Source organism: Chiloscyllium plagiosum, unplaced genomic scaffold, assembly GCF_037043375.1.
Source record: "Chiloscyllium plagiosum isolate Xiang-an unplaced genomic scaffold, Cpla_swu_hap1 HiC_scaffold_23, whole genome shotgun sequence".
Classification (NCBI taxonomy): domain Eukaryota; kingdom Metazoa; phylum Chordata; class Chondrichthyes; order Orectolobiformes; family Hemiscylliidae; genus Chiloscyllium; species Chiloscyllium plagiosum.
In genome coordinates this window covers 27,284,023-27,298,273 of record NW_028270161.1, presented here as the reverse complement: position 1 = coordinate 27,298,273, position 14,251 = coordinate 27,284,023, and the positions used below count along the sequence as shown (strand labels likewise).

General features: G+C 39.9%; 1 protein-coding gene across 1 annotated transcript in view; it reads right to left on the bottom strand.

Moving 5' to 3' along the window:
* reln (reelin) overlaps positions 1-14,251 on the bottom strand; it is a 391,311-nt gene that overhangs the window by 27,265 nt on the left and 349,795 nt on the right. The window contains exons 49-52 of the mRNA XM_043713852.2: positions 7,498-7,691; positions 5,227-5,480; positions 3,756-3,919; positions 1,630-1,844 (exon numbers count right to left, since the gene is read on the bottom strand). Of these exons, the coding sequence (XP_043569787.2) occupies positions 1,630-1,844; positions 3,756-3,919; positions 5,227-5,480; positions 7,498-7,691 (827 nt within the window). The remainder of the gene's footprint in view (positions 1-1,629; positions 1,845-3,755; positions 3,920-5,226; positions 5,481-7,497; positions 7,692-14,251) is intronic.

Genomic DNA, 14,251 nt, shown 5'->3' with positions numbered 1-14,251 from the left:
TATTTTTGCATTCACGAATCAATATTCTTATTCTTTTCCATTAATTCACAAAAGCCTGGTTAAAGTAGACCCTTTAAAAAAAAGTTCATCTGGAAGCAAGGGAACAAGGGAAGGGAATGTTTTTAAATAAGTCATGTTGTGACCAACTGAGAGGGGTGGGTGAATAAGGAAGGGGAGCCAGTTCATTTCTCCTCACCTGGAAGCTCAACAGTTGTGGTATTCCATCTGAAACCATAACAAATTGGAAACCTGACTCAGGGTCTGATTGTAACAGTAGAGGATCTAATTGCTACACCATAGATGTGGGGACATGGAAATTTATAATAGGAAAATGTTGACAAGACGTGCAGGTACATGAAAGATTTTGAGTTTAGTCTCCTGTGATGCTACACATAGCAGGGACAAAGCCAAATGCAGTCTTCAGTACATGCAAAGTGAAAGGTTAGTTTATTAACAGGAAGATAACTGAACCCAAAAGCAGGAGAGGGGAAGGGATGGGGAATACGAGTGGAAGAGGAGGATTAGATAAAATTGCACAGCATTAGGCAGAGGAGAAGAGGATGGGTGGAGTTAGATTTATTTCTTCTCCTTGACTTATAGTTTACCCAGGAAGGAGGATTGGGAGCTATGCTTCCATTCTTCATTTCATCAGTTTGTAATTGATATAATGGGCAATGTCCATGGCTCCACAGGGAGGGATGGTGGCATAGTGGTAATTTTATAAGGTAAATGACCCAGGGGTGGGGGTTCAAATCCTTATGAATAAAGATCTGAAATTGAAAAGTAGTCTCAGTAGTGGTGACCATAAAATAATCAATAATTGCCCTAAAAACCTGTCTGTTTCATTCATATCCCTCAGGGAAGGAAATCTGATATCTGCTGTTCTTACTTAATACAACTCCAAATCTACAGTAATTAACTAGTGAGGGCAATTACAAACGAGCAACAATGATTTTCACAACCCATGAAGGGATAAAGAAAATAATTTTCACTGAGATTGGGATACATGGACTCTCGTGATTGCTGGGTCCAGACTTATATATGAGCTAAGCAGAGACATTCACTTCTCTCCACTGATTAAAGATTTCAGGTTTAGAGTGAGATTGTTGATTAGCATTTTGTGGGGTGGGAGAGGGGTCAGTGGTGTAGGCTGAGATGTTGGGTTGATGTGGACCTTGAGCTGTCAAAGCTTAAATGTCACCAGATTATAGTCCAACAAGTTTATTTGAAATCACAAGCTTTTGCAGTGCTGCTCCTTTGTCAGGTGAACAGCACTCTGAAACCTCAAGATTATCATCATCATTATTATTATTATTATTATTATTATTGGACTATGACCTGGTGTCGTGTGACGTCTGATTTTATCCACCCTAATCCAATATCGACATCAGCATACCAAAGTTTAAATGGAATGGGGCAAGAAGCATTGGATTGTCTGGTCTGAATTTGAATATTTAATAAAGAGAAAAGGACAAGTTTGGGAAGAGCTCAAAATTGCAGTCAACACTATAGGTAGTTAACAGGGAAGAAACATATATTTCAAAACTTCAAATTTTCACTCAAATTTGCTCTATGATCAAAAAGAAGCAATTGAGCAGCATCATGTCACAACAAAAGCTCTCTACTCACTGGCCCAAGAGATTTTCTGGCAGTGCATAAATGACTCTTTTCCATTCTTTTGCAGGGAAGAACACAGATGGTTGTGTGGTATCACCAGAGCACTGAGGGTCAGCTGGAAGACACTGTGGCACCAGGTAATGCCAGTTAACTCCAAAGTCAGTGGAATACTGAACATGAACTTGATTCTGCACAACCTTTTCTGTAGTTCTGCAGCCCACTGAAATCTGAAAGCAAATAACGAATTGCTGTCAATAAGCAATAATGTTTGATTTTCTTTCTTCTAATTACTGTACTTACCATACATAAAATGACATTTCAATTTGTTTCTGAAGAGAAGAATTAGTTTTGGGAAAGATCCAGATCATTGGTAGACATTAATTAACTAGCTGTGTAAAAATCCTTTCAGGTTTGAGGCATTCATTCCATCTACACATAGCCCCAAGGAATTCCAGAACCATAGTGTGTTATGATGTGGATTGACATTCTGTGTTACAAAGTTTATAGCAGTCCTATGGTCCTTCTGTGATACAAAAACAGAAGTTGCAAGGGTCTGGCAGCATTGGTACAGAGAAATCAGAGTTAACGTTTTCAGTCCAATGACCTTGCTCAGCATCTTTACAACACTAACATCGAACAGAATCTTAAAGGGGCCAGAATGATGTGGATTATGGTGAATGTATAAAACATCCAATGAGGCCTATCTCAATGCTGGGAGTGATTTGCTGCATCATTTATATATTTGCCAGGAGCCAAAGTGAGTTTGTTGTGAGGTGGTGACGAATTGCCTATTCAGGGGCATTATTGCTTCTTAACAACTTTATTAACAGCACATCTTACCTTATTAATAAGTAGCTCCCTATCTTACCAAATGCACTGAACAAACTAGATGCCAAGAATTCTCGATATGAAAGTCGGTGAGTATCTGCAGCTTGCTGTTTGCTCCAAAGGACCTCCATTGTCCGGGCACCAACATCTAAGGGATACTCCATGACTAATGACCACAAGTACCTATGAACTTTAGCATTTAACATGTGCCAGCCTCTAAGAAACCTCATGATACATCTCTGATCCACTCGTAACATATCTCTGCACTTCAACATCATATTATATCCAAACAAATTTTATTTTTACGTGAAAATTGTATTTTTAGAAGCTCTGAAGTTACTGAGTTTGGCTTAAGTCTCTTAGTTAGATTGTTTCTGACCTGCCATATGCTTCAATGCATCCTTTTCAGCAAGTAAAGGAAAACCATTTAAGGTTTTGTTTCAAAATGCTTTATAGTGGTTGCTTTGATGTTTTCGTTAAATTTCTCTAAACCACAACTGCTATTTTTCATTGACTAGTGTTGCTCTTGTGAAATTACACTAATCCTTTTGTTCATATGAAGTTTTTCCAGAGAAAATAAATAGCTCAAAACCACAAAGACCATTATTGCAGCAAGAAAGAGCACTAGTTGTTTGCAAATAAAGATGACACATAACTACATCAAAAATATTGTTCCTTTAAACATTGTGCTGTCCGCACTGTTTCCAGCTGTAAAACAAATAAAATATCACAACGATCCAATGTGATATTGTAACCTAAAAATCAATATTAATTCCTCTGTCTGTCTTGATGCACAACCTGTTAACAATTGTATGTTCGTTTTGAAACAACTTTAATTACTTTTGTAAAGAGAGTGAAACCTAAATTCTGGAAATCTGAAATATGAAGAAGATGCCAACAGTGCTTTACAAGTTTGTCAACTTCTGAATGAGGAATGGAAGTTAATAATGGTCATGAGGCTGTCTAAAATCCATCTGTAATGCTAACTTGCCTCGCTGTCAGGCATTGACTGACCCATTAGATTTGTAACACTTTTGTTTTAGTCCAGAATGTCCTGTCTACTGAAGGAGTACCCCAAAATGCTGGAAATTCAGCCCTCCCTTAGCACAGCACTGATGTGTCATCTGGAATTAGATCAATTGCAGCTGTTCCTTCAAACTTCCTTGGGTTTCTGAACGCTCTTACGTCTTTGCTCTTCTACCCTTTCAAAAGTTTCAAGATTTAGTACATGCATATTTCTTTCTATGCATATAAAACATTGAGATATTGTATTAATTTTTTACTTTGTAAGATGGAATGGAAGGTTTTACCTTGAACTGCACAATCCAGTGCTCACTAGGTGTAAGGTCATGTGTTGTTGCATCAACTTCCCGACCATCATGACTGCCACAGAGCATCACTCCATCAGGGGAATCACAGAATCTTTCCACAGAGCATTCATCATGGAACATCCAGTACTTGTTTAGTTTATAAGCTGCAGGCATGTTCACAGTTTCCATCAGTTTTCCAGATAAATGCACATAATAGTGAAATATCACTAGTTGCTAGCATCAAACATTTTGCACAGAAATCCAACCTGTTATCTCCCAATAATAAATCAGGTTGCCGTCACAGCTCAAATATCAAGTAATAAAATTTTAAACTAATGCATATATGGGTTCTTACAAGGTTAAATCTCATCTTATCTACTAATGGGAGAATGCTGATGATATCATCCAATATTTTGGTTTAGTTGGACCTACACCGACTTTACATCATGATAGTCAAGATAAGACAGATTTGAAGACGCCAAATATTTGGCTGTTATTCAGATGCTAGTGATATTGGGTCTCACACCTGTAATGAAAAACATAATTACTGAAAAGCCTCGAAACTGGGAAAGGTGTGTAAATGGAAATTTGCCTCGGGATTCTAAGAGGAGGCATGTGTCTAGGATTCAAGACTCTAGTTAGGACTTATTTGTGGATCACTTAGGAAATCCTGTGGTGTAGTGGGAAGCATCCTTGTCTCTGAGCCAGAAGCTTGATGATGAAGGAAGGTGCATTGATAATGTGGCCAAACAGGTTGACTATTAATCTGCAAATCCGCCCTCCACACACCAATGGCAGGTGGTACGAGAGAGAGAGAGACCTAGTCAGTCATGTGATGGAAGGAAAATGGGAGCCTCTACCACCTTCATTCATAGCTCCAGACCATAAAATACATGTGAACATGCCACAGTAACTCAGACTGTGAGTGAACAATAACACCAAACCAAACAAGTGTTGCACCATAGAATTGCTATTAGAAACGTATATCTGGGTTTCAGGGCTAGAATTAGGAGATTGTTTCTAGGTCACAGGACTGCAGTTAGCTTCAGTTTTGAAATTATAAACAGAACCTTGTGAAATTAGATTTCTGCATTCGGGGAAAAAAGTCCGTTTTCTAATTTTTTCTACATGAATTAGTACCTTACCAAGCATGGAGTTAGAGAGTCTGTAAAGTGTAATAGTCAGGTTGCACTCCTATTGCAATTTTAATACAATATCCTAATTGACATTAGACAGCTATGAAAAACAGATAACTTAAGTCTTCAACTAAACGGTCTTTGTTTTAATGTATTTCTGGCTCCTGTTGAACATGATCGCATTGATTTTGGATAAAAACAGACTTCTGTTCCTAAATAGAACATTCTGATCTTCATACAGTCATACGTGGAGCTTCTAATTGAAGTAGTGGGCTCTAAGAGCAGTCTGATCTTTTTGCATCTTAATGTCTATTAATGAATGGACTATCATTTACCTTTTGGTCTTTCTTGAAATAGGTCAAAGATGATCCTACCAACAGGTCCACTGTCAGCAGGACTCCGGTCATGTGGTGGGATAGGGGTACTGCTGAATGTATCGAGCATGAAGGTTCTCTCACCAGCCGTCCCAGATATCAATACATTGTCAATAGCCCAGTCACTTTGTTCATGGCCATCATGGGTAGGCTGCCACCAACGGAAACGAGTGCCTACCACTTTGGCCTCAGCTGGTAGAAGAATGCTCACAAAGCTATAATTGAATCACAGATAGATTAAAAACATTACATTCTGATCTTTTTCAAAGTCATACTACAGACACTTCTAAGTAAGAATCATGACATTTATGAACAAGCAATTGTGGATAAATTTGGTTAAATGTCAATTATTACCTCATCCAAACCTGCTGTTAAAGAGTTAATTTCCTCTGTTCCAACTTAACAATTTTTCTCTCAATAATTATTCCTTGAGAATGCCCTGACCAACAACTCCTGATCTCACCAGGGACAAATAAAGGCCAATGAAATAGAACCTAGTTATTCCCTTACAGAAAAGAAAGCAAAGAAGTTTGAAAGGGTTAATGATAGGCATATTTTCCCTAGGATGAGGGATTTCAAGATTAGGGGGCATATTTTTAAGGAGAGAGATTTAAAAAAGACATAGGGGCAAATCTTTTACACGGAGGGTGGTTCTAATGTGGAATGAACGTCCTGAGGAAATGGTGGTTGCAGGCACAGTTACAACATTTAAAGGGATGTAGGTAAGTACACGAAAAGAAAAGGTTGGAGGGATATGGGCTGGAAGCAGGCAGGTGGGACTAGAGTAGTTTGGGATTATGGTTTGGCAAGGACTGGTTGCACAGAACGTGTTTCAGTGCTGTGTGAAAGGCTAACATCAGCGGTTTTCTTCTCTCACAAACAAAACGATCAGTTTAATTGAGATGGTAGAAAAGCTCTGAAATTTCAGAGCAAATTATAACCAAAACAAAGGGTAAACATTTTCATTTCTCCAAATCATTAAAAAAACTACAAATTTGCAGCACCAGTTAATGAAGGTGTCCTGTAAAACCTGCTGTGCAAAGATTTGTGCATCTTGCAAACTGCATTTCAATTTTTATTATTCACTAATCAGAAGTGGGTGCCATTGGCCAGGCCAGCATTACTCACCCTCAACTACTCTTAAGAATATGGTGCAGAATTGCCTTCTTGAACCACTGCAGACCATGTGCTGTAGGTCAACTGACAGTGCTGTTGGAAGGGAGTTCTAGGATTTTGACTCAGCCATAGTGAAGGAATGATGATATAGTTCGCAGTCAAGATAGTGCATGATTTGGAGGGGAACTTGCAGGTAGCAATGTTCCCATGCGTCAGTTATTCTTGCACTTCTACATAGTAAAAGTCATGGATCTGGCAGGTGCTGTCTAAGGAGCCTCAGTGAATTGCTGCATCTTCTAGATGGGACACAATACTGCCAATGTGCATCAGTTGTGGAGTGAATGAATGAATGAAGGTGGTGGTTAGATGCCACTGAAGGGGATGCTGTGTCCTGGATGGTGTTGAGCTTTTTGATGATTGTTGAAGTTGCACCTAACCAGGCAGTTTTTACCACACTCCTGACCTGTGCTTTGTGGATATTGGACAAGTTTTGGGAGTCAATACCTGAGTGACAGATTAATATATGGAATTTTTTTTTTAACTTAATGCATCATTAGGATTTGGAATGCATTGTTGAATTGAATTAATAAAGCAAATTCAATTGTAGCCTCCTGATGGAACCTGAATAAATATATAAAGAAGAAGAAAGTTGCAAGGATATAGGAAAACAGCAGGGGACTAGTGGTTAACTGGATTAGTCTTTGGAAGACCGATAAGTCTTAATCTGCAAATGCTGTACTGCCCTGTGATTATTGGCCGAAAAAGTCTTACACTGAGAAGTTACTAATCTTATGAAAAAGTGAAAACAAAGGACCTTTAAATGTGAACTAAGGCTAATTTAATTGTCATTGCTTGCTCCAAAACACTGAAATTGGAGCATTAAACAGCTGTGAAGGTCCAAAAAATTTCAAAATGCAGCAAAGTGAGACTGCCTTCTCTGGAGGGTCCACCCAAATAATTCTAGTATCAGATGAGGCCTCACTTCCAGATTCTGGTTGGATTTATACAGTTGACTTTGCAAAGCAGTTAAAAGTATGCATGCAGCCTCTATCCTTGTTGTTATTTTACAAACAACCAGCAATTCCTTGGAAGGTAATGTAGTACATGAGCACTCACGAAGGCTTGTTGTATTGATCGAAGAAGATTTCCAACAAGATGTTCCATGTGATGCCTCCATTAACAGAATAATCCAGGAAGACTCCCTGATTACGGTTATTCGGAGGAACAAGGCAGCCATACATGAAGTAGAATTGGATAAACTCAGCATCTTCGAGGTCCAGATCCACTGTCACCAGCTGACGACTACAACCCTAAAACAAATAAATCATTAAATGAAAAGCAGACTGTGCTGTTGTTTCAGGCACTTTGAGCTGCTAGTTTGTATATCAGTTTAGTTAATCTTTAAGACTTAATGAAAAGCAAGATGATTTCTATGATTCTGCATAAGTTAGTAGGAGAGACTGAATGCAAAGATTAACTTTACAGCATTCTCATCTTTTGAGAACTTAGGATAATTTTTAGGCTTTAGCTTGTCCTTTTTAGAATATTTATTATCCAGAGGTACTTAGTATAGTCCTATATTGGGTTTCTCTTTGAAACAATGGTCTTTTAAGAGTTTGGTAATGTAACATATTCATGTTTGAGAAAACTGGAATTTTTAATAGAGTTTGAAATATTTGACATTGTGTCTTGTTCTGATCAAAGTGTTAAAATGTCTATGGATTCAACCCTGTGGAGGTAAACAAATCAACCTCAAGATCAACTGAGTGAGATGCTGGTAAAATGATCTTTCCTTGCCAGACTCATAATTTCCCAAGTTTCTAACCCTGCCTTCCTACCTTTGTTAATAATATCATTGGATATGTTATTGACATTGCTGATGTACTGATAAAATGGTGTTGATACAAAGGCACAGCACAAACATATCAAAAAATAAATTATGAAGAAAAGCCTACCATCTGTGCTTTATTGTTAGGGGATCTTATGATTTAACTACTGAGTTGGAACATGTGGTAATTACATGTGCATATTACATAGTATTAACAGTGACTTGTACAATGCAGGTCAGAGGATATTATAATGGTGCAGAGAATTCCTTACTTACATGAGCTGAATACCAAACTGCATTCAATCTTCTTCATTAGGGATCAAATGGGAAGTGAGGTACAAATTTCCCAATGATACACAACATTTTGATTTATTTTAATTCTGATAGCTGTTTGCTTAAGCCAATTTTGATTTTATTTCACTGCTTGAGATACAACCTTAGGACAATAATTAAAATGCAATTTCACGGATCCAAGATGGCGGCGACCCAGTAAGACTGAGTCTATAGTGCTCCTCCCAAGACTTGGGCACAGTGGGTCACCTACCCCCTACCAAGCTCACCAAATCATTTATAAATCATTTATAATAGTTTAGTAACTCAATTAGTTGTGTAATATTGCATTTAAACAACTTAATCCTAAGTTAAAATGACTAAAGGGAAGGGAGCCCGCAGCTCTCAGCAAGCAGGAACCCCTCCCCCTGCAGCAGAGGCGTCCACAGCCACCCCGGGGGACTTACCAACAGTAGCAAGTCTTGCAGAAATGCTTTCCAAGCTTGACTCGAAGATCGATGCTTTCATCGTCGAATCCAGAAACCGTTGGGAGTCGCTCTCGGCCGCGCTGCAGAAGCACGACCGTGAGATTGAAGAAATTCAACGCCGAGTCGGAGGGGCGGAGCTAAAGGCCGCGACCTCCGAGACAACCGCTCAATCGGCCGTGGATCAGGTCCGGACTCTCGAGCAGCGAGTCCAGACCTTGGAAAATCATATTGACGACCTCGATAATCGAGGTCGCCGAAAAAATATTCGTTTGCTGGGCCTTCCCGAACAGGAAGAGGAAGGCCAGCTTACAGCATTCCTCCAGCAGTGGCTGCCACAACTTTTAAATCTGCAAGCTGGATCAGGCCAGGTAAGGGTGGAATGGGCCTACCGGGTAGCAATACGCGGGCCCGGCTCGAACCAGCGCTCACGCCCGGTCCTGTTCCGGCTGCAGAGCTACAGGGAGAGGCAGATACTCCTAGAAGCCTCTAGAAATCTCGGAAAAGACCCCCAAGCTACAAAGGATCCAAGATCATGCAAAGGATCTACAAAGGATCCAAGATCATGCTATTTCAGGACTTTTCCCCGGCTCTGGTTCGAAAGAGGAAGGCATTCGACGAGGCGAAGAAGCGTTTAAGGGACTTAAATGTTCAGTACTCCTTACGCTACCCAGCGATGTTACGCTTTAACCATGAAGGATCCGTATATAACTTTGGATCACCAGAAAAGGCTAAGGAATTCTTATACTCTCTTAGGTAAACTGTAGGACATAATGGATGTTGGTCTGCCTTCCCCCCCCCCCGTTTTGGTTTATATCCCCTCCCTTTTTTTTTTCTTACCTTACTGCTTAATATTATCATGGGGGTGGGGTGAGGGAATTGATTTTCTCCCCCCCCCCCCCTTGGAGTTGTTTTCTGTTATTATTTTATGTATATATGAGGGATGTATGTATATGTGTGTGTATGTATATATATATATATATATATATATGTGTGTGTGTATGTGTATGTATATATATGTATATATATATAAGCTGGGGGATTTGGTTAATGTTGGTGGGGGGAGGTGGTTACCTTATTCGATTTTACCTCTGTCTTTAGATTAGATTACTTACAGTGTGGAAACAGGCCCTTCGGCCCAACAAGTCCACACCGACCCGCCGAAGCGCAACCCACCCATACCCCTACATTTACCCCTTTAACCTAACACTACGGGCAATTTAGCATGGCCAATTCACCTGACCCGCACATTTTTGGATTGTGGGAGGAAACCGGAGCACCCGGAGGAAACCCACGCAGACACGGGGAGAAGGTGCAAACTCCACACAGTCAGTTGCCTGAGTCGGGAATTGAACCCGGGTCTCTGGCGCTTGTGAGGCAGCAGTGCTAACCACTGTGCCGCAGTGCCGCCCATCCCGCTTTAGGAGCGGGGTTGTTTTTCCCTTCGTTATTTTGTATTATCATATTTAATTATTATTTGTTGAAGTGGTAATTTTATAGTTATATGTTTATATATGGTATTAACATTACCAAATATACCCAGGTGTTGGTATGGGTGGGGGTGGGGTGCTCACTGTTAACTCTAGCTTTGTATTATATTTGAATTCTCCTCATTTTATTGAGGAGCGCCTGGGTCAAGGGTGGGGCATTGGTTGGGAGAGGATATGAGGGATTTTTGGAGAGGAAGTGACGCCCCCTGGGAACAAGGGGGAAAGTCTCCACTTAGATACGTTTTATATTTTTTTTATTTAGAAATAGCTTTTTACTGTATTGTTGTGGGTGTATTAAAGAGGCTTTATTTTTGTAAATTTTACATGTTCCACGCTCGGGATGTTCTGGATAGGGTTCCCCCTCCCGAGGGGTCTCAGATTGGCCCAGAGGATTATGGTTGATCAGTCGGTTAAGTGGTGCACCTGGAATGTCAAGGGAAGTAATTCGCCACTTAAAAGGAAGAAAATATTATCAAATCTTAAGAAGGAAAGAGTTGATATAGCTCTCCTACAGGAGACACACCTGTCAGATAAAGAATACTTGAAATTACGACAGGGCGGATTTGATCAGGCCTTTTTTTCTTCTTTTAGCTCAAAAAGCAGGGGAGTTGTTATTCTTGTTCGGAAGAATTTCCCTTTCAAAATCCTAAAGCAGATAAAAGACGAATCTGGACGATATATCTTGATTAAAGCCCTCATAAATGGAGAGGAATATGGGATTTTAAATTTGTACTGCCCCCCGGCACACCCCTTTAAATTTATAACGGAAGCCTTTTCAAAATTGATGGCTTTTGATGCCCGTCATATAATTATAGGGGGACACTTTAATTGTATTATGGATCCGGAAATAGACAGGATTCCCAAGAGTACTGCAGGAGTATCTCCCAGATCTAGACAATTGATGGATCTGAACAAAGAATTAGGATTAGTAGATGTATGGAGATGTCTTCATCCACAGGGTAGAGATTTTTCTTTCTACTCTAATCCACATAAATGTCATACCAGAATTGATATGTTTTTTGCCCCCTCGATTTTTTAAAATTCTATATCATCCTGTAAAATAGGTAATATAGCAATTTCTGACCACGCTGCTGTATATATGGAAACTAAGGCGAGGAACAGTGGGACATCCCCTCGGCATTGGCGTATGGATCCCTTCTCAATGAAAGATAGTAAATTTGTAAAGTACTTCTCAAGAATTTAAAACTTTTTTAGAAATTAATTCAGGTACAGCTAGCAACCCGTCAATGATGTGGGAGACCATCAAAGCTTACACGCGAGGCTTGATCATCTCCTACTCAGCGACCCAGAAGAAATTAAAGGGAGAACAACAGCGTCTGCTTGAAGCCCGCTTAAAAGCGGCTGAAACAGCATACACTGATAGACCTTCTATTATTAAATTGCAAAGGATTACAGCTCTTAGGACAGCTCTAAATACTACACTTACTCAAACGGCTAAGAGGGAAATATTATTTGCAAAGCAAAGGTTATATGAATATGGCAACAAACCGGGTAGATACTTAGCATTTCTTGCAAAGAAAAAAAAAGGCCCCTCAGACTATTATGTCTATCAAGGAAAGTACGGGTATTTTGACTCATGATCATAAAAAGATTAATGCGACCTTTAGAGAATTCTATTCTGAGTTATATAAATCACAGGATTGTGAAGATAGGACGAAGAGGATGCAGTCATTTTTTAAAAATTTGACTTTTCCCAGACCTAACTCCGGAACAAGTATCGGTCCTAAATGCTCCTCTTACACCCCAAGAAATAGTTGATGCAATTAGGCACCTTCAAAATGGTAAGGCGCCGGGCCCAGATGGCTTTCAAGCTGAATTCTATAAAGAATTTACAGAAATACTGGTTGGTCCACTTATGGACATGTATAACTATGCATATAGTCAGGGCTGTCTCCCGCCTTCGCTGAAAGAGGCAAATATCTCTCTTATCCTTAAAAAAGGAAAGGACCCAGAAGATTGTACATCATACAGACCAATATCCTTGCTAAATGTAGATTTTAAAATCCTCTCTAAAACGTTAGCACTGAGATTAGAAAGGATACTGCCACATATTATAAAGGAGGATCAGACGGGGTTTATTAAGGGCCGTAGATCATCCAATAATGTTAGAAGGGCTCTGAATATGATTCAAGCTTGTCATCAGGGAAAGATACCAGGAGTAGTGGTTTCATTAGACGCGGAAAAGGCATTTGATAGGGTCGAATGGTCATATTTGTTTTACACATTGGAGAGGTTTGGTGTTGGACAGGTGTTTACCAAATGGATCTCAACATTGTATAGTGATCCCAAAGCAGTTGTGGTTACCAATGGATTAGGCTCGGATAGCTTCAGTGTGGGTAGGGGCTGCCGTCAGGGATGTCCCCTCTCGCCATTGTTATTCACGCTAATAATTGAACCATTAGCAGAAGCTATACGAGCTGATCCTAATATAGTGGCCCCAAGGATTGGTACAGGTAAACATAAAATTACCCTTTATGCAGATGATGTTCTTCTATTCCTCAGTAACCCTTTGATGTCCATACCTCGCTTAATCCAAGTTATTAATACATTTAGTGCATTCTCAGGCTATAAAATTAATTTTTCAAAATCGGAGGCTATGCCAATGGGTGGCCTTGCTGTGATACCCCGCTTAGCGGACGGTTCCCTTTTTCCCTTTCGCTGGTCCCTGGAGGGTTTCTTATATTTAGGTATTTTTATTACTCCAGTATTTGGTCAGTTGTATAAGGCTAATTTTGTGTATTTATTGGAAAGGATAAGGCAGGACCTCCAGCGATGGGGAGACCTGCCAATTTCCTGGTTGGGTAGAATAGCATTAATCAAAATGAATATCCTGCCCCGTCTCCAATATCCTATGAGAATGCTTCCGGTGATGCTGCCGAGGACGGCTTTATGTAAATTATATGGCTGGCTGAGTTCCTTTATCTGGAATCATAGGCGGCCCCTCATTAAGCTGAAGAAGCTACAGTTTCCACAGGCAAGGGGTGGATTGGACTTCCCAGATTTTAGGAAATATCAATTAAGTTCCCTATTAAGTTACATAGCTGATTGGGTCTTGTCTGATCCACAATCAATCTGGTTGGACATCGAGGCTTCTCAAGTAAAATACCCACTTATTAACCTTTTATTCTCAGACAAGAGGAAAATCATTACAGATCACTGTAAAAACCCTATAATACTAAATACAATCAAGGCTTGGAATATAATGCGGCAAAATGAGGGTAATTCACATAAAACATCCCCCTATGCACCGATAGTGGGAGCATGGGGATTCCAACCGGGGTTAACAGATGCCACTTTTAAACTCTGGAGATCCAGGGGTATCTCATGTCTCGGGGATTTATTTAAAGATGGGGTCCTGATGTCTTTCGGACAGCTGCGTCAGAAATTCGGATTACCCAATGGAGACCTCTTTCGATACTTCCAAATTCGAGATTATATACAGAAGAAGACTACGTTATTAGATAGTCTTTATAAATCCGATAGAGAATGTAGTGTCCTACGACCAGTGGGGGTATCTTCCGTCAGTAATATTTATCATTTACTACATGATGAAGTATCGGGAGATATGGATAATCTGCTTAAAACATGGGATCAGGATCTGGGACTAGAAATCTCCACAGAAACGTGGAATGATATCTGGGAAAATGCTAGAAGAATTACTATTTGTAACAGAACCCAGGCTATCCAGCTGAAGATACTTCATAGGGCCCATATAGCACCGGTTCGATTGGCAAAATTTAAGGCAGGAGCATCTCCAATGTGTCCTAAATGCAAAA